General features: G+C 41.6%; 1 protein-coding gene across 8 annotated transcripts in view; it reads right to left on the bottom strand.

Annotated features, from left to right (window-relative positions):
• LOC130178684 (partitioning defective 3 homolog) overlaps nucleotides 1–24,253 on the bottom strand; it is a 243,403-nt gene that overhangs the window by 43,525 nt on the left and 175,625 nt on the right. For all 8 annotated transcript variants that reach the window (XM_056391121.1, XM_056391122.1, XM_056391128.1 and 5 more), the window contains 2 exons: nucleotides 22,505–22,633; nucleotides 15,134–15,415 (listed from right to left, as the gene is read on the bottom strand). In XM_056391121.1, the coding sequence (XP_056247096.1) occupies nucleotides 15,134–15,415; nucleotides 22,505–22,633 (411 nt within the window). The remainder of the gene's footprint in view (nucleotides 1–15,133; nucleotides 15,416–22,504; nucleotides 22,634–24,253) is intronic.

Raw genomic sequence — 24,253 nt, 5'->3', positions numbered from 1 at the left:
AAGGGACAGTAACACAGGAAGACTTCATGCTTCACATGATGGAAGACCAGTTTCCAGACTTAAACCTTATGGAGCTGGTTTGGAATGAACTGGGCAGGAGGCGAAAGCAAAGAAACCTGCAAATGCAACACATTCGTGGGAACTTCTGCAACAGGGTTGGGACGAACTTCCTGAACAATGTTTGATTTCCTTTGTAGAAAGAATGTCTGTTTGAATGTTTGTTCGGCTTTGAAAAAATGTGATTACATTTAGTTCAACAAGTCCAGTTATTTGTTCTGTGTTTTAATTTCAGAAGCACTGAGACACTGAATTATGTAAATTGAAACAACAGCTTGAAAAATTAAGGTGCCCTAGAAATTTTGACTGGTAGCGTGCAACTCAAAAATACTACAAACCTAAAATAAAAATTTGTTGCACTTAGTAAGGACAGGGACTACTGCACACCACACTACATACATAATACATACAGTACAAGTCAAACACACACACACACACACACACACACACACACACGGGGGATTCCAGTCCACACAGCTGAGTGATGTAGTAAGTGCCATCCATGACACCAAATGTGGGTCAACAGCCTTTTAGGGTCAGACCGAGCTCTTAACCCTGCACACTGCTCTTTGTGCTTAAACCCAAATGGCCAAGAGTTCCCCCACTCACACCCCGGCCTCCCCCCTCCCACTGTGACAGGCCCAATCCCATTCCCAGCAGGAGCTGAAGCACAATACGTCACACGAGCCCCGCACCACTAATGTGCAGCACACTGTCAGAGTTAGCCCAGAGTGCTGTTAGAGTGCTATTAAGAATGTTGGCAAATTCTTTGATCCAATGAATATTAAATACCTTAAGTGGATTCCACCGAGATGTTGGTGACATTAATGGCTGCGCCGCTTTAAACTCTTGTCTCGTGTCTTGAGAGGACTTGAGTTTTTAAAAGTAGGTCTGAAGGTTGACAGTTTGAATCTCTGGTCTGGCTTCAAGAAACTCCAAGTGAAAAGTGGATGTAACCTTCTTTTCTTTCCTAAACAAAAGAACCAGTGTCAAACCTCAATATTAGACAACACCAACTTTCAAAGTGTTTCTGAAAGTTGGCTTTGAATGCATCATGAGATTTCTATCTTGTTTACTTATTCCTTGATCAGGTAGTATGGCTACCGCAACAACAGGTCGGTTAGCCAATCAGAAGAGAGGCTCAGTGACTGACTTCAGATTTCAGGTAAACACTCAGAGAAACCAAATCCTGCAAGGTTGGACAGTGGGTCCAGGTGGGCGGGGTTCGGGGCATGGCTGAGGATGGTGACTGCTTCGTTGTGACATCACAAAGTTACAGAAGTCCTAACGGCTTGTTCTAAGGCTGAGTTTCTGAATACAGGCTGTGTGCATTTCTCCATGGACTGACAGCTCTGATACTTTCACAGCATTAATATACAATATTAACCTAGACCTGCTTTATAATAAAAAAAAAACATGGAAATCTCACTTTATACAATATGGGACCTTTAAAAATATAGACATATCAGCCACCATGTAAGAACTTAATATAAGAAACAATGTTAATTGTAATGAATATTTGCCCTGCCATATCGAAAGTTGTTTCCAGATCCTGAAATTTTTTGGATTACAGTGAAGAAAATACGAAATTGGGATGTTGAAATCATTTACTACTTCAACAAGGCTAACCAGGTAGCACGAGGCTGTGGTTTTACAGGCTAGCCCCTGAGATATGGGTGTTTTTATGTGAGCAATACTCCTTTTCTTTGTAATTACATCCCTGGGCTGCCGGTAGAAATTTTTTTTATTTTTATTTTTTAACTTGCCTGGTTGAATTTTCCTCCAACAGAACAGTCACGAGGTGGAAATGTTTTTGAGGAGAATCAAGGGGATTTATTGTGGTTCTTGTATTTTTCCTGAAAGAGTATCACAGACTGTTTTCATGACTAATAATGTGCTCCTTTTTTTAAAATCTAGACTAAAGGTAAGATATGATGAGTACTTTACAACATGTATACCAAGGTTTCAGGCTGACAATGTTCTCTATTATTATATTGTTTTGGCTTTGTTAAAGACACTCAGTGTTTGTATTGAGGATTACTTTATTTCCTGAGTGTGGTGTTTGCAGAAAAGCTCACACTGAGGGTCTTCAGACGGACAGTCAGTCTGGCTCCAAATAGGAGAGAATGACATCATCACGATATCAGACATGGTCAATACTGGGTGGAGATGGCGCGCGCGCACACACACACACACACACACACACACACACACACACACACACACACACACACACACACACACACACACACACACACACAAACATAAGTCTAGAAACTTTAAACTCAAACACACCAATAACGCATTCCTGTCTCCATCATTTGGAAGCTGCTGACCTGTTCGTCTCTCCTAATGTCTCTGTGTCTCCACCCTAATCACTTGTTTTCTGTTGTTCAGTCCTATACCTCCCAATGCCCCATGGGACTTTCCCTTGTGTCTGCGGCCTTGTGAGCCACATTTATCACAAATGGAAACGGATTCATATAAAGTTACAGGCCCAAAAATCGAAAAAAAAAAAAAAAAAATCTCCTTTCTGGTAAATTAGACATTTTGTTTGTGGTGGGCGTTGAGTATAGTGCTTCTGTTTATTGTATCTTCCATTATAATGACTGTGATAGATTTTTGTTGTGGTTGTTGCCGTCAAATAAAAAAAAAAAATCCACTGTAGAAGCGTTTTCTCGGGAATAAAAGAGAAGCTTTGTGAAGCTGCAGACAGCTGTTGATCACACAAACGACTGTAGTCATGTTGATCATGAATCAGAGCCACGTCGGAGGGAAATTTAGGACACCAATGTGCATGAACGAGCTGCAGATGGCCTCAAATGGAGATTTGATTTTCAACAAGTCAAAACCAGTCTTGATTTTTTACAGATTTAATGGATTGTTGGAGCCCTTTTTGAACTATGTGGGCCATTGAATTCATTAAAATATACCCTTTAATCAAGAAGCACCTATAATACAAACGCAGCAGTATGTAGTTTCATTTCTGACTTTAATGAGTTAAAGTAATAAACGGGGAGACAGGAAAGTTTAAAGGTGGCACATAAACGACCATGTGATCTTCTGATGAGGGGAACAATATCAAGAGCACTTAAACAGAGGACATGTCCCCTTTGATTGCAACATTATGAATGCCGAACATCAGTGCAATAATTATTTTGACAACAGTATAATCTTGGATTACTGTACATGTTCATTTAGCTCAGATCAAACACTTAATTCGGCTTCTGATTAGGACTCAGAGGGAGGCGATATTTAGTGTGATCACAGCAGGTCGCCTGCTATTAAAATGTTTGGAGTCTCCAGCTTGAACGCCCATTACAAAACTATGAGACATAATCCTCGTCATTAATGTGACATCAGTAATGCACTTAAGGGAGAATTCTGTTTTTATCTGCTGCGGTTGATGACATTTCCTGAAAATTCATTAAATGTGCAGTTAGATTATGAATCAGGGAAGGCTGCGCACATTTCCCTCAGCTGATTAAGATGTTTGAAAACTATCATTTCCAAATGTTGAAAATATCAACATTGGGTTTATGGGGTGAAGAAAACATGCTTGTTTAATAAAATATAATTTCAACCATCTCCAGTGACCCAGTTTGATGACAACAAGACTGTTTCTGTGTTGGAAGTCCCCTCCCTTCAAATTGCTCGGAGTCATGAGCTTTATTCATTGTTTGCTGTATAAATATACGAGAACTAATCCATCCCAATATGACGACACCAATAACACGGTTCACAGACTCCTGACCTTGAAAAAAGGAGGGAGAGAGGACATAAATATAAGTGAATACATTTTCCACACTGTAATTTGTTTGTCATGACTGAACTGATCTAGATTTATCTGATACACTTGGGGTTTCTTTACCTTTTCCTTTTTTAAAGATCCCATATTTGACACTGTTCCTGTGTTCTATTTGAAGTGTTGATTCATTAGAAGATATATTTGTGGTTTTAAGAACCAAAAACCATCTCAATAGAGTTTTACATCTCCTCTCTAAGGCTTCTCTCTGGAGCTCTAGAAACAACAGGTCGGTGAGCCAATCAGAAGAGAGGAGGCTCTGAGCCTCTCTTCTGATTGGCTGGCTGTTTTCTCAGTGATCAAATAAAAATATAGCAGATTACAGGTAAACTCTCAGAGAAACCAAATCCTGCAAGGTTGGATGTTGGGTCCATGTGGGCGGGACTTGAAGCATGACAGAGCAGTGTCAGCTTTGTTGTGACATCACAAATAACAGAAGTCCTGGCAGCTCATTTTAAGGCTCAGTTTCTGAATACAGGCTGTGTGCATTTCTCTTTGGACTGAACGCTTTGATACTTATTACAGTATTATAGAACCTAGACCTGCTTTATAATCAACAAAGACATGGAAATCTCACTGGATATGATATGGGACCTTTAAAATATGTAAGAAATTATTAGGGTTTGTGAACCAGGATTGAGAGACCTTATGGTCATTCCTCTTGAAATCTGCTCAGCAGTATGCAGCCTTTTAAGACAAGAAACCAGCAAAAATAATAGTTAAATATTTTACAGTTCTCTACGCCGGAAAATGGATAAACTAATATTTCTCACCACTTACATCTGCTAAGAGTGATCTGTATATAATAGCTTTGATTTATAGGCCCTCCATGGATTCCAACAGGGCCAAGCCCACCTTGTTTGCAGAGCTATTTAAAACGACTCCGTCTTTACGATCCAAATTAACAAGCCCTTAGAGATTTGGGGGAAAAAAATCTAATAGTCAAAACAGTGAGTTTGGTTTTGTGCCCCTGCTGCACAGTAGGTTTGCTTGGGTTTTCACACCCCCCCCATCGAAGACTAAGGAGGCGAACAAGATGTAGCAGCCAGCATGACAGTAACTTAAATCCTTAGTTAACTGAAAAACAGAGTGATGATTCTGGTTTTCCAAAACAGACATAAAGCAATGTGGAAATAAAGTCGTCACCTGCCTGCTCTCATTCCAACCCAAGAACATCCAAATGACCCCTAAAAACCCACTGAGCCGTCCTCTCCCACATCCATAAAGGATTCCCCGGGGCAGAACATATCTCTCCTCTGTAGCTCTTGGCCTCGATCCAGGGATTAGGAGTGGAAGAGGAGCGGCCTGTCGCTCCTCATATACAACAACAGCTGATTCCACCATATAGAAGCAGATGGTGGCTGACAAACCCTAACTTTAATATAACCTATCTCACACTCTGCGCTCATACATAATCATTTGTATATACGACATGTTGATGAAAGGATGGTGTCAGCCGTTTCAAATGATTTTAGATGATTCTCTGGCTGGTGAAACAGCAGGCGTGAGCAGCAGCGAGAGAATCCACCCTGTTCATTTGAAGCGCTTTGTATTTCTGCTGCCAATCAGCTAAGTGAAACACCAAGAGAAAGAAAACTGCACGTGTGAAAGCTCAAGCTCCCACTGCTGCCATTTTGAAAGGCTGATGTAGGAACGGAGTGGTATACTTTGGACAGTGCAGCTGTGGAAATTATGCATTTAATTACACAAGGCATCTCCAGTGTCTAAGTAGAGAGAGCTTGTGTGCTCGTCTTAAAATATGACATTGCAGCAGCTAAAAACAAGGAAAATAAAAGCATATACAAAGCAGAAACAGATTCTTACAACCAGTGGAGAGCCTTGATTCTGGAGGATCAGACAAAGAAGCCCCCCTCCACTTCACATGCAGACTAGTTGTCCCCTAAATGGCTCAGATGCCCTTGATTTTAGATGCTCCTATGTTCCTTGAATGCCTCATGTGCAGGCTATTGGTACACGCCAGCTACAGCACACATGAGCCCAACATCGGAGGTTTTGAGGGAGCAGCAGTGCACTGTATAGCGTCTTAATGGGAGGTTTATAGTTGTGACTGCAAAATGGGCCAATATGAGGGGCCATCGGGGGCCCCTTTTCCCCTTATGAGCCCCAAACATTTGCCTGGTTTGCCTCTCCAGATGGTGTGCCTCTGCTTACAACAAAAGGTCATGTAAATTAGAACTTCCCTGACGCTGCCTTCAGGTTTCCTATATTGTACGACAGTCTTACTTGAGTCATAGCTTTTATTTTGAAAGAACTGAATCAGATCTCATATTGGAGATACTGTACGTGTAGAACATAAACAGATGTCACATTATTTGAGTTAAGCCTGCACACTGAATTTTGTGACCTACATGTAATGCCAAAGACAACACCTGACCTCGTCTCCACAAACCATAACTCGTGAATGTATCAGTTAATTAATCAGTTACATAAAATTACCAGAGAGCAGCTGAATGCATCCTCTTACCTGCTGGATGATGAACCTCTGCAGTGCTGCATATCACAAATATTACATCATCGGTCAACATGCAGCTCATTGTGTTTGCATTAGGCCTGCAGAAAGCGTCAATCCATAAACTAAGACATGTTCAATTCACCAACAAGGCTGGATTTCCTACAGGGCAAAGACGGCATCTACTGTGGTCTTTTCATTAATTGCAAATCTTTTTAAGGATTATGCACCACAAAAGCACAATATTAACAAAGGCGGGTTCTGCATTATTAACTATTCTTGCAGCCCTGTCCCATAAAAGGAGCCTTGAATCAATATCAAGTCTTCAGATCTTTATTATTTTAGTTCATAGTAAGTGTTTCTCAATAAGGTTGTATTTAATGACCACATATATTTATGCAGAACCGGAGCACTGGTTAGTTTCTGGGTCTGCAGGCAAAGTGTAGCTGACATTTGTGGTCTGCCGTGTTCACTTGGAGACTACAGGGTGCACACACAACATGCCCACCCACATTAGGTGGAAGCTAGATTGGGTGTCAATAGGGGCCAAACAGTTGGGATGCAGATGTAGCTAGCTTCAGAGGCAGTATCTTGAATCTCTCCAGCCACCTACTGCTGATGAGATGAGTTTTCTCAGGTGCAAAAAAGTTCAAGTACGTCTGTGTTGTGTAGATGTCTTCCACCCGGAGGCCAAACATGGTGGCAGCTGATCAAAATTCTGTCCGTGCTCCCATCACCAGACTGTGGATTCAGCATTCAAAAGCGACAATTTCAGGCAGTCACAATGACCCTCAAAACAGAGATGTCCCCCAAGCTGTAGTAAGACAACCTGTTCTGCTCAGTGAGCGGCAAGAACACACATTCACATTCTGCACAGCAGTGAAAGCCAACGTCTCGTCTGCGGGCCTATTCGCACATTACGAGCCAGAGAGTGGAGCAGCTGAGACGCAGAGAAAAGCTGCCGAGCTTGATTTTTCTCAGGTCTTTAACGGTCGGGGAGAAGGGGAGAAGTCACAGCTGTGATTTCCTCCAACTCCAGGTTAGTCTGGCAGGAGAAAAAAAAAAAAGCGAACAAGCAAACCACTTTTCCACACAGTTTTCCAGCTGAATAGTTCACTTTATGTACTTGGCTTTAAAATTGAATTTGTCAGACTTTGAGCCCCACAGAAAATGAAAACAAAGTCTTAGCTTGAATCTCTGTTTAAATACAGAGAAAACAGAGTTTTGAAAGCTGATTCTGTGGATTCAACAAGATTTTGCACAGCAGCAGCATCTTAATCAGAGCTGGTCCTGTTCTGTGGGAAATTAACCGTTGTAGAACATGACGTGATAATGTGTTAAATCATCAAACAGGGCAGACGCCTGTTAATGTGAAAACAGAGGAGATAAACAGATTGAGAAACGCTTTAAGGTCAGATGTGTGGGATTAGATAAACATGGGAACGAGAGTGAAAAACAACACGGATGATGTCTGTTAGTAAGTGGATTATGGGGGATAATGAGAAAGAAAGGTTTTTTTTTCCCGTTGATCCCATCATACAGTGTAAAATACTGGCACCTACTGTTTTGGCCTTAGTTTGTAAATCCAAGAAAATTATATCTAAACTTGTAGTCTTTTAAATCTCTGTCTGTACTTGACACAGTGTGTGTTTGTGTGTGTGTTTGTGAGTATGTGCGAGTTCTGGATACTCCTCTGTTCATGTTTCTAGTTTGGTCTTTGTGTTTTACATGCCTGATGCCAAACTGGGGCTTCTGTCGGGAGACCCGGAGGCCCCTAAATGGACAGGAATGTTGGATTAGCTGCATGTTTACTCAACACTGAAAGGGTGTGATTGAATTAATCGTTAAGTAAAGAGCAATGCAGCAACTTACTATTCATGTGCTGGCTACAAACAGTCTTTAGGTTTCCAACCAAGGTTGATTTAACATTCACACAATTAGTTTGTGGTAATTAACTATCAACTTAAAGTTTTTGCCTGGTGGTATGTCCCACTGAAGCACAAAATAAACTGAAATGATAAATGCCTTAGGCCACATGGACAGTGTGGGAAAACTTCACACTCAACATCTGACATGTTATGACCATGTAATGAATGTGTTAGCAAACAGTTGTCTATTTAAATGTCTAGCAGACTCAGAGTACCATTGGCATTCACATGTTTGTCATGTCATGTTTCTGGACACCTGATGAATCTCAGTCCAATATTAAAGGACTAGTGTGAAAGATTTAGGAGGATCTATGGAAAAGGAATATAATATTCATAATTATATCTTCATTAGTGTATAATCACCTGACACTGAGAATCATTGTGTTTTTGTTAGCTTAGAACGAGCCCTTCATATCTACATAGGAAGTGGGTCCCCCTTCCACAGAGCCCGCCATGTTGTACCACCATATTTCTACAGTAGCCCACTATGGACAAACCAAACACCGGCTCAAGGGGTATATGTTTTCACATTATGTTACGTTCCATTATGTGAGTGTGTCTACATTACCTCCTGTGTCTTTACATTATGTTAAGGCCACCGTAGGTTCTTGGAAAAGGAGGGGAGGCAATCTGCAACCTCACCATGAGATGCCACTAAATCCTACACACTGGTTCTTTAACTCTTCTTTTAGCCCTGTTTTGGTCTCCTCACCTGAGGGAAATATTTGGCTCTTCAACTGCTGGAAGAGCCAAACTGCAAGTGCTCCAGTGTGTTCACCAGCCAGTTTCTAGCTTTGTCTGCCTGCAGTTTGGGGCTGGGCAGGAGCGTAGTCAGTTTATCAGAGCTTGTTTGCTCAAAACAGCTGCAATGGATGGAAACAATGTTGATAAGAATGAAGTATGGTGGGCAAAAACGTAAACACTAAGCTAAAAGAGGCTAAAAAGGTGCATAGAGCTGAGAGGGACTCCAGTTTAATGATTCTAATGACAAGCAACCCCTTTTGACTTAATTAATCAAATCACGCTTATATAATGCATATTCCTACATAAATCCATGTTTTAATCAAATTACCATAAACTAAGTAACACACAGTGAAACCGAGTGCAGATGCTGTTTCAGGATAGGAGGCACTGATCCATTTCTGGGGCTGCAGGCAAAATATATCATAGCTGCCATGTATACTCAGAGAAGGGAATGTATGCACAATGTACAGGAAAGTTGGAAGAACAGGGGGTCAACAGGAACCCATGGCTCATTTTTCCCCCCAGGGTTCCCTCACAGGTTAATCCAGCCCTCACAGAATCTTACATGAGGCGGGAGATTTGTGTTTACTGCATGCGGCTGCATATACCTGCCATCATTCTGTGGCTCACCCACACACTCACACACCCACCCACCCACACACACACACACACAAATCCACAGAAACACACACCTTTGAGTTGTCACTCTCACTCGTCTACATTTCCAGCAAATACACATGTGCATATGAACAAAGTGGCTGCCATCTAAACATAGCAAGGAATGACACAAGCACCGGCGCAGATACACACTATTAAACAGTTCCTGCACACAGCATGCATGAAGTGTAAATGCGCACGTGCGCACACACGCACAAACGCGCGCACACACACACAAACGCGCGCATACACACACACAAACACACACACACACACACACACACACACACACACACACACACACACACACACACACACACACACACACACACACACACACACACACACACACACACACACACACACACACACACACACCACCTTATCAGCCTGCGAAAAGCTGCAAGGCGACTGCTGTCTGTTTGTTTGTCGGCGTTGCTGTTTCTGGTGTGTTTGTGATACAACACGACCGCGCTCGCTCCCTCTGAGGCCCCTTTATTCCCCCGGTGGAGATGAAATGTAATGGAGCCGATTCAATAAGAGCGCTGCCTCCTCGGGAAACGCGGAAAATCAAATCACACCAAATCCCTCAGAGCCTTCCCAGCATTCACTGCTGCCTTGTAGCTGGGAGGGGAATAAAACAATGGTGGCTAATTCACTTGGCTCTCTGCGTGCACTTACACCCACAAAACAGGGATGGAGTGTGATACAGAAGTGTTGAGGGCTAATAAAGGTATTCGACAACACGCTGGACTGCTTCACAATATGTTTTTAGTGAATGCAGCTAATCAACACCTGAGAAACATGAATGATTACTGGAACTGGCAAAACATTCTCTGGACGTTGTCTGCTGTGACTTCTACATCTACTTCTACATTTTATTTCCTGTTTTAGGGAATTTAGGAAAAACAACACTGACAAATGTCAGCAGATGACAATCATACACTCTGGGACCTCAGTGAGGAATATTTTTGTAGCTGTAATGATGGGAAAACATGGGGGAGATAAAAACACTCAGCTCTGGACAATATTTTGCTTGGCAGGGAGAAAGAAAGACCACCAGTGTCCCAGCAGCAAGGTTATGCAATTTGGTTGGGAGCCAAAACAGAAACACTTAAAAAGAGACTGTTTGCAACCTGATAGTACACCGTACCACCTACGCAACGCAACACAACCACAACATCTTGTGCTTCTGAAGAAATATCCACATCTTCCAATTTACTGTCTTGTTCAAATAAGCAGCTCTGAACATAAACAAGAGACATCGTCTACGAAGAAACAACGTCTCATCCTGAAAGTAAATGTTACGGAGCGGACTCTAGAAGAAAGAGCTAAATGTTGTTTCAGGACCGGCTGAGCACACAGTCCTCATGGTCATGGTTCTTTAAAGCAAAGGAAATGGCAAACTGTTCCCAAAGGCCTCTGAAGCTCCTTCAAGCCCCTTTTAGTTGTTTTCTGTTTTTAAACCTCCGCAGTTAAATTGAAATTTCTGACAGTGCGATGTCTGAAGGAAAAAAAGAAGCAATTAAAAATGAATTCCACTGGATATTTATGCAGCTGCATGTTTTGTTTTTTTTCGTTTCCCCTAAGACTGCTAAAGCGCCACGATGCTAAGAAAGTGCAATTGTACATTTTACAGCCCCAGGAGGAATTGAGAGACCACAGGGCTGGACTGATTCTGCTCTCCTCATTTAGAGACTCAAGAAAAGGTTTTGGCCGTGTTGCTCAGAAGGTTGTGTCAGTGTCGGGGTTAGTTTGGAAGTTTGGATAACATGCTTCAGGAAGATGATGGTAACAATGTTGATGATTCTTATCGTTAGTAGCAGTTGTACTGAGAGTATGACAGCAATTAAGGGTTGTGGGAGCAGCATCAAAGGCAGTTTTGCCTGTTGTGATATATTTAAGCCTGGATTACTCTCCTTCTGTAGTCAAATGTAGAGCAGTTGTGATCCAGATTCTGGACATGGTAAATGCATTGTTAATGCCATGGTTGTATCTCATCTAGACCATTGTAATGCATTATATTCCTGTCACAACCAAATGTCCATACAACATTTACAAAATGGTGCAGTGTTAGGCAACAACGCTCTTAACTAAATCCACAAAATATGAACAATCTTCCAATTTTACATGCACTAATCTGACACCATCCAGCCCAAATATTGCTTGCTTGATATACAATATTATCTCTGGCACGCTATCATGAAAAATATCGCAATATTCTATATTATAGAATATCAGCCCAAGCCTTCCACTTACAACTATAGCCTGTGTGGAGCTGGTTACCGCACCCCAGAGTCTCAATCTGCTGATGAAGATTCACACTCAATTTCTGAATAGATAAATATTATAGTATTTACTGTTTGATACAAGTCTTAATAGAACCTGTTTGTAAGTTGAGGAGCTCTGAATTGCTTCATTAGCTGCTAGCATTTTTTTTCATCAGGGCAGTTATGACTACATGCAGTCAGGGTCCTGAGGCTTTGGATTAGTTTTCCTGAGGGTCGCTACTGAAAACACACTTATGTTTTTTATGTTGTCTCTCATGCAGTTTTTTGTATTTTAAAGCATTGTTACTGTGTGCATGTGTTTATGTTGTGTTGTGTGCTTTGCTATGCATTTTCCATTCATCACTGTTTTAAATTGTGCTTGTGTTTGCAGTTGGAAGCCCTGCGTAACCTTCTTATGATATGTGTAATATAAATAAACATAGTTATTATTATATAATATTCTAAAGCTTACAAATCTCTCTGCTGCAGCCGGGGCCCCTTCCATTTGAGTCTGAGTCATAATCTTGTGACAATCACAACATGGCAGCGCTAACAAGACGACCATACAAACACGAATGTAAAACCGTGACAATTTGAAAGCCACATCATGCTTGATTTGGGTCATGAACTGGGCATAAAAAACATTAAGCGCCACAGACTCAGCCAGTTAAACTGATCTGACGCACAGAGCATCACCCTCAGTAGCGAGCTGACTCAAACGAAATCCCAAACTGTTTAAGTTTCAACTTAAGTGTTAGTGTAGGAAAAAAAAGTTTCTAGGGACATGTTGCTTTGATCAAATCTCCACAGTCTTAAAGCTCTGATATCAGCTCATGCTGCCATTCGAATCCCACAATAACAAACACTCCCGCCGTCGGGTGACTCTCCCTCCTGCCATGGCAGGGTCTAATTCACTTCCTGTTCAGTAGAGGGAAGAAAGGCAGACAGGACACAGGAAGCACACTTCCTGGTTCTCTCAGGAGGTATATTTTTCTTACTGTGTCCCTGGCACCTATACTGCTGTAATCAAAGCCTCCTAAACAGAGCCAGCATTTCACCTCTGGGGCAGCATGGTTAGCCATGAGCAGCTGATATACAGTGTGAAAAGTAACACCGAACAGCTGTGTTCATAACCACATAAAGAACATTATTCAGGCAGAACATTTTTTTGTGCTCTCAAAGGCCGCAGTCCAACCAAAGCCAAACATAAGTAAGACCTGTTGCTGATATTAATCGAGAAGACCAATATTGCCTCTGCCTAATTTCTTTGTGGTGGAAGAAAATTAAATGCAATAATGAGACATGTCTCTGAGGACCTGTGGAGCAGTTAGCCAAAGCCTGGAGTGCAATGAAATGCACTACTGAAGTTAAACGGTCATGGTTATCCATTTCAGGGCTGCAACTACTGAATACTTAATTGTTGAATAATGCATTCATTATTTTTCAGACCAACTAATTCATCATTTTACCTGTCGATGTAAACAGTCAAGAGGCTCATCACAGGTTCCCACTGCCAAGGATGATATCTTGTTTTTGTCCAACCAACACTCTAAAAATTCAATTCAATTCAATTCAATAAAATATATAAATAAATATTTGCAAACACGGGACTAGTTAACACTTTAAATGTGCTGCTGTTGTTGTTGTTGTTGTTGTTTTGGGCTTTAGGGTGGAAGCTCCCCTGTAAAACATGTTCACCCCAAAGAGGTATACAACTAAAACCAATCACATACTAGACTGAGGGAGACAAAAAAGAAATAGATTGCTTATGTGGTTATTGAATTGAGCTATAAACTTTAATAAGATGATGATTAGAGTCTAAATCATGAGTGAATTCCCTCTCTTAATTAAATAAAACTCTAAAACTGTAATATTATCTTCTGTTGTGCATGTGCATACCTCAACGCAGTACTGCATCCAGGGATACAAAAAAAAGAAGAAAAAAAAAAATCATACACTGACAACAGCAGCACCATGAATTATGAATCAATACGAGCTACAGCACTCTTGAAGTACACACAGGCTGCCGGGGCCATCTGGGGATGCGTGAAAACCACGACTAAGACAAACCCATTCATTCAGCCGTGGATGTACCCGCCTGCAACGCCTGTGTTTCTGCTGCGCTGCAGGCTTCCCTCGATTGGCTTCGAGTTTCCCAAATCCATCTTGGGGCCACGAAACTCAACATTCATTGATCGGGGGAGGATTTGGGAGCAACTCAGCATGGACCTGCAGTGCCGACAACTACTGCTGCTGCTGCTGCTGTTGCTGTTGACAAGACGCAGGCTTTTAGAAGATTCAGGCTTTTACTTGGCTGGCTGTCACTGCAGTGGACTTTGCATTGGTATTTAAGTTTCATAACGCCGCTTGGCTGCTGTAAATGAAGAGAAAGCAAGTGCACAGTGGAAAAGGATCTCAGTGCCAGCCCAAAGTGATTATTCTAAGTGAGTGACAGCTGTCAATCATGGGCTCAGACGGAATACATTCACAGAAAGGCAGCGAAATGCAGCAAAGTGAAAAGGCAGCAACGAGGTGAAATCAACAAGAGAATGAAAGACAGAGAGAAAGAAAGGTAGAAAAGGTCAAGCGGGGCAGAAAGAGAGACAGGTATTCAAAGGTTTTCCATTCACTCACTACCTCCCCAGAGTAATTCCACCCCCACCCCCCCGAGACTGGCGCATTGTGTCTAGCAGTCGGCGGGCTGACATTTACCACCTGCCTTCTGTTGCTGTGATTATTTTCTCCTCCAGGTGTGATAGCCAGCCTGCCATCTCTGCGCAATAATGCTGCCTCAGAGTTACGAGAGCTGGGAATGCGAGGCGGAATCGGGCCCCCAGACAGACCTTTTCCCTGAAAATACCACCACTGGGCTGTGGTTCGGAATTGGGAGGCAAAAAGGTTGCTGAACTGTGAATGGCAGCCCGTGACCCGGTCTGAACGGAAATGGCATCTTGAATGGGAATGTGACTCCAGTGGAATTCATTAGTGTCACCAGGTAATTAATTCATCTTTTTTCCCAGGGAAGACAGTCGGTAAGTAAAGGAAAATAAATGTGACGCGGGTCTGCAGCTGAGGAGTTTGTTTTTAAAATAAGAAGTCACAAAACTTTATAAAAAAAAAAAAAAAAGAAAGGAAAATTGACCCCTCGCATCAAGCTCTAAGAAAAGAAATCTAGAAACAAATGCATTAAATCCACTCCTACCTGTCTGCAGATGGAGGCCGGTCATTGCGAGCTTTGCTGACTTGGGTGTAGAGGGAATCGGAGTGCTGCTGCTGGTGGTGTGGATGGATGTGGGGGTATTCGTCTCGGGGGCTGTGGGGTCGGCTGTGACCGCTGTCCACGGAGCTGTTCAGGGGGTTGATTCCGGCGTACGTGTGCTCCTCCTCAGAGGACCTCTCCGGCGTGCGGCTTATGTCCAGAATCTCGGCGTAGTCCCTTTCCCTGGCCTGTCGCTCTCTCAGCTCCCTGGTCTTGGCCTGGATCCTGGTGAAGAAGATGATGGAGGACACGTTGATGCTAAAAGTCTAGATTTCCTGGCTGAAACTTCCATACTAAGTCCAAATAAATACGGTCCTGTGTAGCTTGGGGCCATCTCTATTAAAAATTTTTGCAGTTTTTGAACTGTACTGCATTCTGTTGTTATGTTACCAAATTCCTCCATGTGTTATTATTACATTCATGTATCAAGGACTATCAAATACACCTGTGTATTATTGTGTTATCCTTGGCAAGCATTCTGCAAATGCTGCCTTTTGTTGTAAAGAAAATTGGCCAGAAAATGTAACATTTACAGTTAATTTACTTTCAGATGAGAGTCCTTTCCATATTGACTTGACCATGGGGAGACTGACAGAAGAATAAGCCTGAGTTTGGTCATTTTAAATATTATAAGAGAGTTGTATTTTATTATACAAACATTTCAAGGTCTGAAATAGTCTCATTTGTCAAAGTTCAGTGGAATGAAAAGTAAAGAGGTTCTGTCATCCTGAGCTACAGCACCTCTTGTAAGTGACATTAAAGGGCTATTGCAAACATATATTTTTATATACTATATTTATATATTGATAACAGCACAATAATAGCAACATAAAAGAAATACTATTGCAGGATACAGGCAGAAAAAAAAATGATGTAAACATATTATATTACATATTTAGCGCTGCACAGGTGAAACCTTTATGTTGCTAAAGCTTTGTACACATGCTGTAAATCTCAGGTGTCACACTAACAAAACACCAGACGCACCGCTGCAACATCTGCAAGTGATTGTTTACTGTGCCTTTTTAGCTTTCCATTACAGAAAAGAGAGAAGATGTGGAGTCTATTATTTATGCTTTTTTTCCCCAATGAATAATACCATAAACAATGCATAATAGTCTCTCGCCCCCTCTACACCTCGAACAAAGAAAGCACTTTGTATTCAGAGTGCTGCTAATGTATAGCTGCTACCCTTTTCTCTCTGTGTCTCTCAAACACACACACACACACACACACACACACACGTCTGACACCTTTCTGTCTCACACACAGAAGAACTAAAACACACAGAAATCATACGTACACTCTTTCTCTTTAGGCCATTATCTTGTGAATAACTGGCAACACCATTTTCTACAGCAGGGGGACTACCTATTGCGCAGCCCCATAATTACAGCCATGCCAATTATCAGAGCTTTACAACTACCAATTATCATACTGCTCTCTTTTCTCCAGGCCCCTTTTTAATGGCAGCGAGAAAGCGAATGGGACAGCCGCAGTGGTGGCGAGGTAGGGGGTGCAACTTCACTGAACACACAGCGGGCTGAAATCTGAAATGCTTCCTCCAGAAAATTTGCATGCTGTGCATAACGAAACAATAAGTCTGATAAGGAGAGTTCCCCATTGGAGGGAGCACAATGTGAATTAAAAGAACAGAAATGAGAGGGATTACTTTAAAACACCTAAATAAGGCTGCTAATGAACTTGATGACTAACAGCTCCCCACTGAATCTGGACACGGGTAACAATCTTTTTTAGCAAAATGTACACTTACTCCGACAACTCAACCTATGTCAGATGAAAGCTTTGGGATTTGCACACTGCGTCTGTACTATTTGTGGACTCAGCAATTATCTAATGGCGCAGAAGGAAGCAGGGCCCTTGAGGGATCTATCTTTAAACCCAGAGGAAAAACAGTGTTTTCCATCAGAGAAAGCAGCAGCAGGAGTGGGAGCAGCTACTGATTGTATACACAAGCACAGTGGCTGATAAGATAAGGCCAGACATACCAATCCAGCCGCCTGGCCTTCGCCGTGCAGACCCCATTCCATAACGAGGCCCTGGACGGGGTCAACGGGGCCAGTTTCTGAGTGAGGAAGGATGCAGCTTTGAACCAGTTGTGTTATGTGACAAAGGACACAATCTGAAATCTAAAGAGTTGAAGTACCGAACAAACGGCAAGGACGGAAACCTACAAACATGCCTGAAATACAGTATATGCACTGTATTTTATTATCCATTGATCTGTTGGTCAATGGATAGGTTTTGGTTCAGGTTTGTTTCAGTTTGGTTATACTCTTAACATTTTCATATTGACAATCACAGTTAATTATACTTATTAAAACAGTTTACAATAACCAACTTTAAAGGGGCTATTAGTAAGTTTTGTTTGCTGCCAAACGTGGTTTCTTGCCGGGAGCAGGTGGTGGTGATTGACAAATAACAGAGAGTCACTATCGGAAAGTGACGAGACATGTCGGGGCTAGCTGGTTAGCATGCTAACTTCATTAGAAGAACAGACACGATAGAGACAAGAGATAACATTGGCGTTGCTTTCTACCGATGGAGACAGCTGAACTTGTAACGTTTCTTCCAGACTGGTAAGTAAACAGCTGCTAATGCTAATGTTAGCTATGCAGCAATAGCAAAGCTTACAAATAGCTCCTTCAAAGGAATACACACACACACACACACACACACACACAAAAAAATCATTTTGTTGTAAGTATTAAACACACACTCTGTTGGGTTGAATTTACTGTCATCCACTCTCAATGTCTGCTGTCAAAAACAATAGATTTTTCTACCAAAATATTGATAAATATACATTTTGCATTCATCACTAGCATGTTAGCAGTCACCACCTACACTACATTAGCAGACAAAGTGAACAGTTAGCAATTAGCGACAATTGGAAGCTGTGTAACAGTCATATTTTTGGGGGAAAACTTAAGAACGTACTGAGGGTGGAAAAGTAGATTATGGTTGTCTCTGAAAATCGTTCTTTGCAGTGGATCTGTGCCACCACTAGAATCCATTGTAACTGGTTTGAATCCTGGATGTCTACAGCTGCCATCCTTCACTAACACTTCAAAATTTTAAAACTTTTTCGAGCCACCTTTAACGCATGCAGGAAGTAAGTGTTAACAGGAGTATTCCTTTGAGACAAAATCAGACAAAGTCTCTATCTATGTCAATATGACAAGCACTTAACAAGCAATGTGCCTAAAACTGTTCCACAAATACAATTACGTTGATTGAAACGGGTGAGGAAGGAAAACCACACTTGGCCTAATCATTAACCTCTCAGTCCCAAAATATTTGCGTAAGGGAAACCCTGTTTTCTCTAACGACTAACCTTGATGAGAGATGAAAATACTCTCAGCATGAAGGGTAAATGGGAAAAAAAAAAAAGAGCAACAGGAGAGGTACGAAGAGAGTCAGACGTTAAACAAAGGAAAGTGCAGAGCAGAAAGAGAGGGAGAGAAAGCATATAAAAGGGGAGAGAAACGGCAGGATGGCACATTATGGTAGAAGAAAGGTGTTTGACGAGTGACCTTTCTACCACATCGAGTCAGAACAATTGTCCATTATGTGCTATTCTACCCGCTGTGTAATAAACCTTCCTATGCTGACATAACTGATAGACCACAGAGAAAGGCAGGAAGTACATGAAGGGAGAAGGTCCAGCAGGATAAGATGGCTGCTGAAAATCCTTTTTGGATTGATATCTGTAAATGTTTCATGGTTTGGAGGACGAAATTTTTGCCACTTTTGAAGCACTTGCTGTGTTCTTCAAGGGGAATATTGCAGGGATTTGATAATTCATATGGGTCAACCCAGCTATGCAGAAGCAAATTTGGACATTTTTAAGAACGCAACATTTCTCTGTTGCATGCCATGGTAAGGAACCACGAGAATACATTTTACATTAGAAGAGCTGATGCTGAGCAGCAGCGACTGGGTCAAGGGAAGTTCACTGGGACAAATGACTTGGTATACTGTGCAGAACAGTGGCTGCCTCTTAAAACACACACTGGATTCATACAGGGCCTGATGTGTTCAGTGTTGTGTGCTTTGTGTACAGATAGCTCTGGCAAAAGAGAGTGTTATGTTGGCTCAATTTTTTTGCCACAATACAGGCCAATATCATCTGGCAACCCACTGTGTTGGCCAATCAAACAGGTGCAATCACACATGCCAGGTAGAATACCTTGCAGTTTCTACTGTAGCATGTTGCATTGTCCAAAGCAAAGCTTAGGATAGTACAGCAGCATTAGCATTAGCCAACACCTTAATTTTACTAAAGAAAATAAGGTAGTGAGAACTAGAGATACTGTATGTACTAAAATAGCTGTGAATGTTTCCAATCAATACACAGCAACTATCTGATTCAGGCCAAACACATTATCATATACAGTACATTGATGTCAACACTGAAGCATCACTTCCATACTGTATATGCATGTTTATGTGCTCTTCAAATGACCATGCATTACCCCCTTGCAAACATCAGTGCACTGTCTGAGCTGTCTGTTTAGATTTGTTTGTCTCAGTTGGGGTGGGAGTCCACTGGGACATGACACTTAAACCATGTGATCCATCTAGTCAATCACAGCTGGATTAACCATAGCCTCTGGCAGTCGCCAATCAATAGGCGCTCTGCAGCGAGGTGCCAAAGCTCCCAGCTGAACCCTTGCGAGGAGCAGCTCGGCGAAATGCAGCTAACTGGATTGTTGTTTAACGCCGAAGGAGCCATGGTCCTCCACAGTCCTCTACAGTCCTCCACAGTCCTCCACAGTCCTCTGTGGGATCTCCCCGTCAATATCAGTGCATCTCAGCTAATGGTTAAATCCAAATGAGAGAGAAGTGTGCTTGTGCTTTTCAGGTGCTCAGGGAGGTGGGGCACGCTTGGTTGGAGTGAGTCAAACACCCCACCCTGAACATTATAATTATTGCATTGATTTAAAGAACTACTGTCAGACAATCCCCAGATACTTCCTGCTCTGTAAATGCTCAGAGTTCCTACGTGCATTTAGCTGATTTTTGGTTTCTCATCCCGCCTTGTGCCCGATTTCCCTTTGCTCTTTCTTGCCCTGAGTGCTTTACATGACAAAACCACTACACACTAACAAACAAAACAAAACTGAAATGTGAAAAATAACTGACCCACCCACTTCTCAGCTCTTGCAGAGGCAAAAGAAGAAAAAGAAGACGACACAGGTGTAAAATGACAGTCTCTACTTCTCTACACTACTTCGTGTAATAACAGGTATTACCATATCTGATACAAACCGATTTACGTCACATAGCCTACTCCAGCATGTAGTGGCATTCAGTTCATTTACATCATGTGCTGAAGGTTTAAATGAACCCAGATTACAGATAATATTCAATTTAATGACACGAGAAGGAAACTTGAGATTGAAAAGCTTCACATCTTGAAGGATACACAAAAGGGAAAATGTAATCGACTTTAATCTACTATGAATTCAGAATGTAACCGCAAAAAGTACAACTGAGTCCACTGTATCCTGACAACACTGTAAAACTGCACAATGAGTTGAATGAAGGTAGAAAAGGGAACATGTTATCTGTGCTGCTCATGCCTGAAATAACACAGTAGTAGTAGTCCAGAGGTCCACAATGGTCGCAGCTCCATCATGGTAATAAATGCATGTGACTTCAATATTTGAGGACAGGAAATAACAGACAAGTTACAGATTGGATTAACATACAAAGAGACCATTCTGAACTTTTAACGATACCCGGCGTAACAAACCAAATCATCTGACGTGGCATTTGCGTTAACCTAATGCCAATTAAAAATAAAGACGAGGCTATTATCATATTATTGGACTATCTGCTCTGCAGGCGTAAAGAAAGAATTACAAACCAAATTTTCATAACGAGCAACTGAGGGGAGTAATGACTCCTGCCCCTACACCAAGAGCATGGGAATTAATTAGCTGGCAGGGCTGTAATGGCCTTGGCATTTATAAACCGCTGCCCCCAAAAATATTGGCATGGTGCCCGTCTGACATTTAGTTTGGTGGAAAGAGAGGGAGACGGAGAAGCAGTGAGACATGATGTCTCAGGGCTGTTTGGTTTTGAGAAACCACCTGATAACAGCAATCAGAAATTATGTTTTGTTATCGGTATCTGCTCTTTTTAAAAAAAAAAAAAAAATTGTATTTGAATTTATTAAACTATTAAAACACAGCTATTAAATATATAGAACATACCCTTGTTATTTAGTCTATAAAACATAGTAGAGGGAATTCATTCACTCTGATTGTTATGCAGGATTAAAAACACTGAATTGTGGTCACGACCTCCTTGTTTCCCTCATCATGCTGTTAGTAGTAGCAGCCATAACTCGGGTACAACATCCCTGTCCATATACTTCTGTGTACTTTTGGTCTTTCCAATTAAGGGAATTCTTACAGCATACAATGATATTTTAGACAATAATTTGATTCCAACATTGCAGCAACAGTCTGGGTAAGGCCCTTTTTTGGTTTTCTAATTACAATGCCCAAGAACACTAAATGAGGTCCATGGAGGAATATTTTGTTTTTGGTCTGCACTGAGCCCATCATAAGCCATTTGGGATGAAGAGAAACTCAGATTATGAGCCAGGCCAACATCAGTGGCTAATATCACTAATTCCCCTGTGGCTGAATGGGAGCAAAATCCCTGCAGCAGGTTCCAAAAGTCTTGTGCAAAGGCTTCCTAGCAAATTAACCGCCTGTGTTTTTTTTTTTTTTTGGAACACATTTTCAACAATTGTTTTTTTTTTTTTTGGATGAAACATTGTCCGTATACTTTTGGCCACATGCTGCATATTAACTGATCTATATCAAAGCAGGGAGCAGTACCAGAGGCTTTACAAGCCTTAGCCAAAATTAATTTTGTCGTCCACTAGTTTGAGCATTTCAGCTTTAATGAGTCGAGATAAGGAAGGCTAAGAGAGGCAAAGGAGGGCAGACAACATAGAAGCTTTAATTTGGATTTGCACTTTTGGAGCTGTGATCAAGGCTATTAAAACACATGGATTTTTTCGCTTGAAAACATTGTGAGTGATCCCCAAGAGCAAATACGAGTTATTTTATTCACTTGTGCTTCACTTTGATTCTTATAGCTCAGTGGAGCTGCAAGATTATGACAATTTGTAACCTGTTTGACATTGGATCCCAGAGTAACAAAGGACATGGGGGTCCAGAGACAAAAGGAGCTACACTCCCTGCGACACCTGCAGCACACAACTAAATGTAACAGCATTCAGCAGGAGCTACATCATCAAGACCTTACCTCTCCTGCTCCATCCTCATCTTCATTGTCTCCTCCTCAGAAACCTGCGTCTCCTCAGGCCTCCATTTGCTGGAGCCTTTACGATCCATCTTTTCGCCCGGCCGCTCGTCCTTTCGGTGCTTCCCAAACCTGCAACATAAAAACATGCCAAATTAATACCTGTTTGGTATACCTATGCAGCTATAATGTGAGGTTTAACTACAGTTTAACTTAAGACTCTGGTGTGGATTAGAGAGTTATAACAGAATGATTTCAAGGAAAAACTTTTAGATAATCTAAAACTAAGAGATTCACCTATTATTACCTGAAGTGAACCAGCAGGTTTGCTGATAAAATGCAAGACATTACTCTTAAACCACACTGCTGTCAGCCAGAACCTTGACGGTACCCCCCCAACTGAAAATGTTGTCTGCGATCACACACACACACACACAAAAAAAAAACACCCCGCAGGTTTGATCGAGCCCTCAAATGAACCATCTGAAAAAGTACTTCTAACAACTTCAAACCCAATTCAGTTCGTTTAAAGTTGGGAGTGGTAAACGAAGAAGGCGTAGACGCGGCCCCATCACAGTAATTATATTCATAGGGAGGGAGTGACGCTTAACGAAATAGGAGCCATTGCAGAGATATTTCAGCTTGATTGACTCAGTATAAAGCTGCAGCCTGTTGAAGAAATGACTTTGGCACCGCGCTCGCTTCCACAATGAACCTCCATGATTATTCACAGGGAAATTGGTCCGCAGAGAATATCCACGACTTCTAAAGAGACAACGTGTGTGTGCGTGTGTGTGTGCGCGTGTGTGTGTGTTAATGACACAGACAGAGGACAGTGAACAAGAGAGAAAAAGAATGAACTTGCGCAAGAGAAACTCAATGAATGAAACATTAAAATCAGGAACTAAACTGCTGTGAAGAATACAAAGCCAAGCACAAGAGGTGTGTGTTTTGAGTGTGTGTGTTTGTGTGAGTGTGTGAAAGTGACTGAAGAAAGAGAGACAAAGTTAAAAAAGAAAAAAAAGGAAAGATAAAAAAGTAGGTGAAGGAAAGTGAAAGTCACAAGATCAAAAGCAAACCAAAGAAGTGAAAGAGTGGAGTGTGTGTTTAAGAATTAAAGAGAAAAAGTGTAAATTGACTTGATATGAGGCAGAGAGAGAGAGAGAGAGAGAGAGAAAAAAGAGGAAAATACACTGAGATGTGAGGGGTGTGTGTGTGTGTATGTATGTGTGCATCGAAAGCGATGCAGAAGAAAGAGAATTGAAAACAAGGAATATAAAGTAAATCAATGAGAGAAACACAGGAAGAAAAGAACAAAAACAAGCAAATGAATCTGCAGAGAAAACTCATTGGTGCGAGAGTGTAGGAGTGTGTGAAACACTGAGAAACAAAACAGAAAGAAGTAAACAACATGGCATGGGAAGAAAAAAGGTGAGAGGCAAAAAAAAAAAAATGAATGAATGGGAGAGTGAGAGAAAAGAACTGTACAATATTGGGTGTGAAAAACCAACAGTTGACATGGGGAAAATGGAAATGGATGATAGTAATGAAGAGAAAGTGACTAAAGAATTTATTTGTGTGTGTGAATTAAAGCCAGACTGAACCAAGAATGAGACAAACATAATGAATCAGTCTAGAAAATAAAAACGGCCCGTGACCCATACCAGGAAAAAAAGGAATAAAATGTCCTCTCGTTAAGTATTTTGGTCATTTGATCATCACTGCCTTCTATGCACAGTGTGCCGTTGTCTC

This window comes from Seriola aureovittata, chromosome 12 (genome assembly GCF_021018895.1).
Source record: "Seriola aureovittata isolate HTS-2021-v1 ecotype China chromosome 12, ASM2101889v1, whole genome shotgun sequence".
In the NCBI taxonomy this organism is placed as follows: Eukaryota; Metazoa; Chordata; class Actinopteri; order Carangiformes; family Carangidae; genus Seriola; species Seriola aureovittata.
This window is presented reverse-complemented; position numbering and strand designations above follow the sequence as displayed.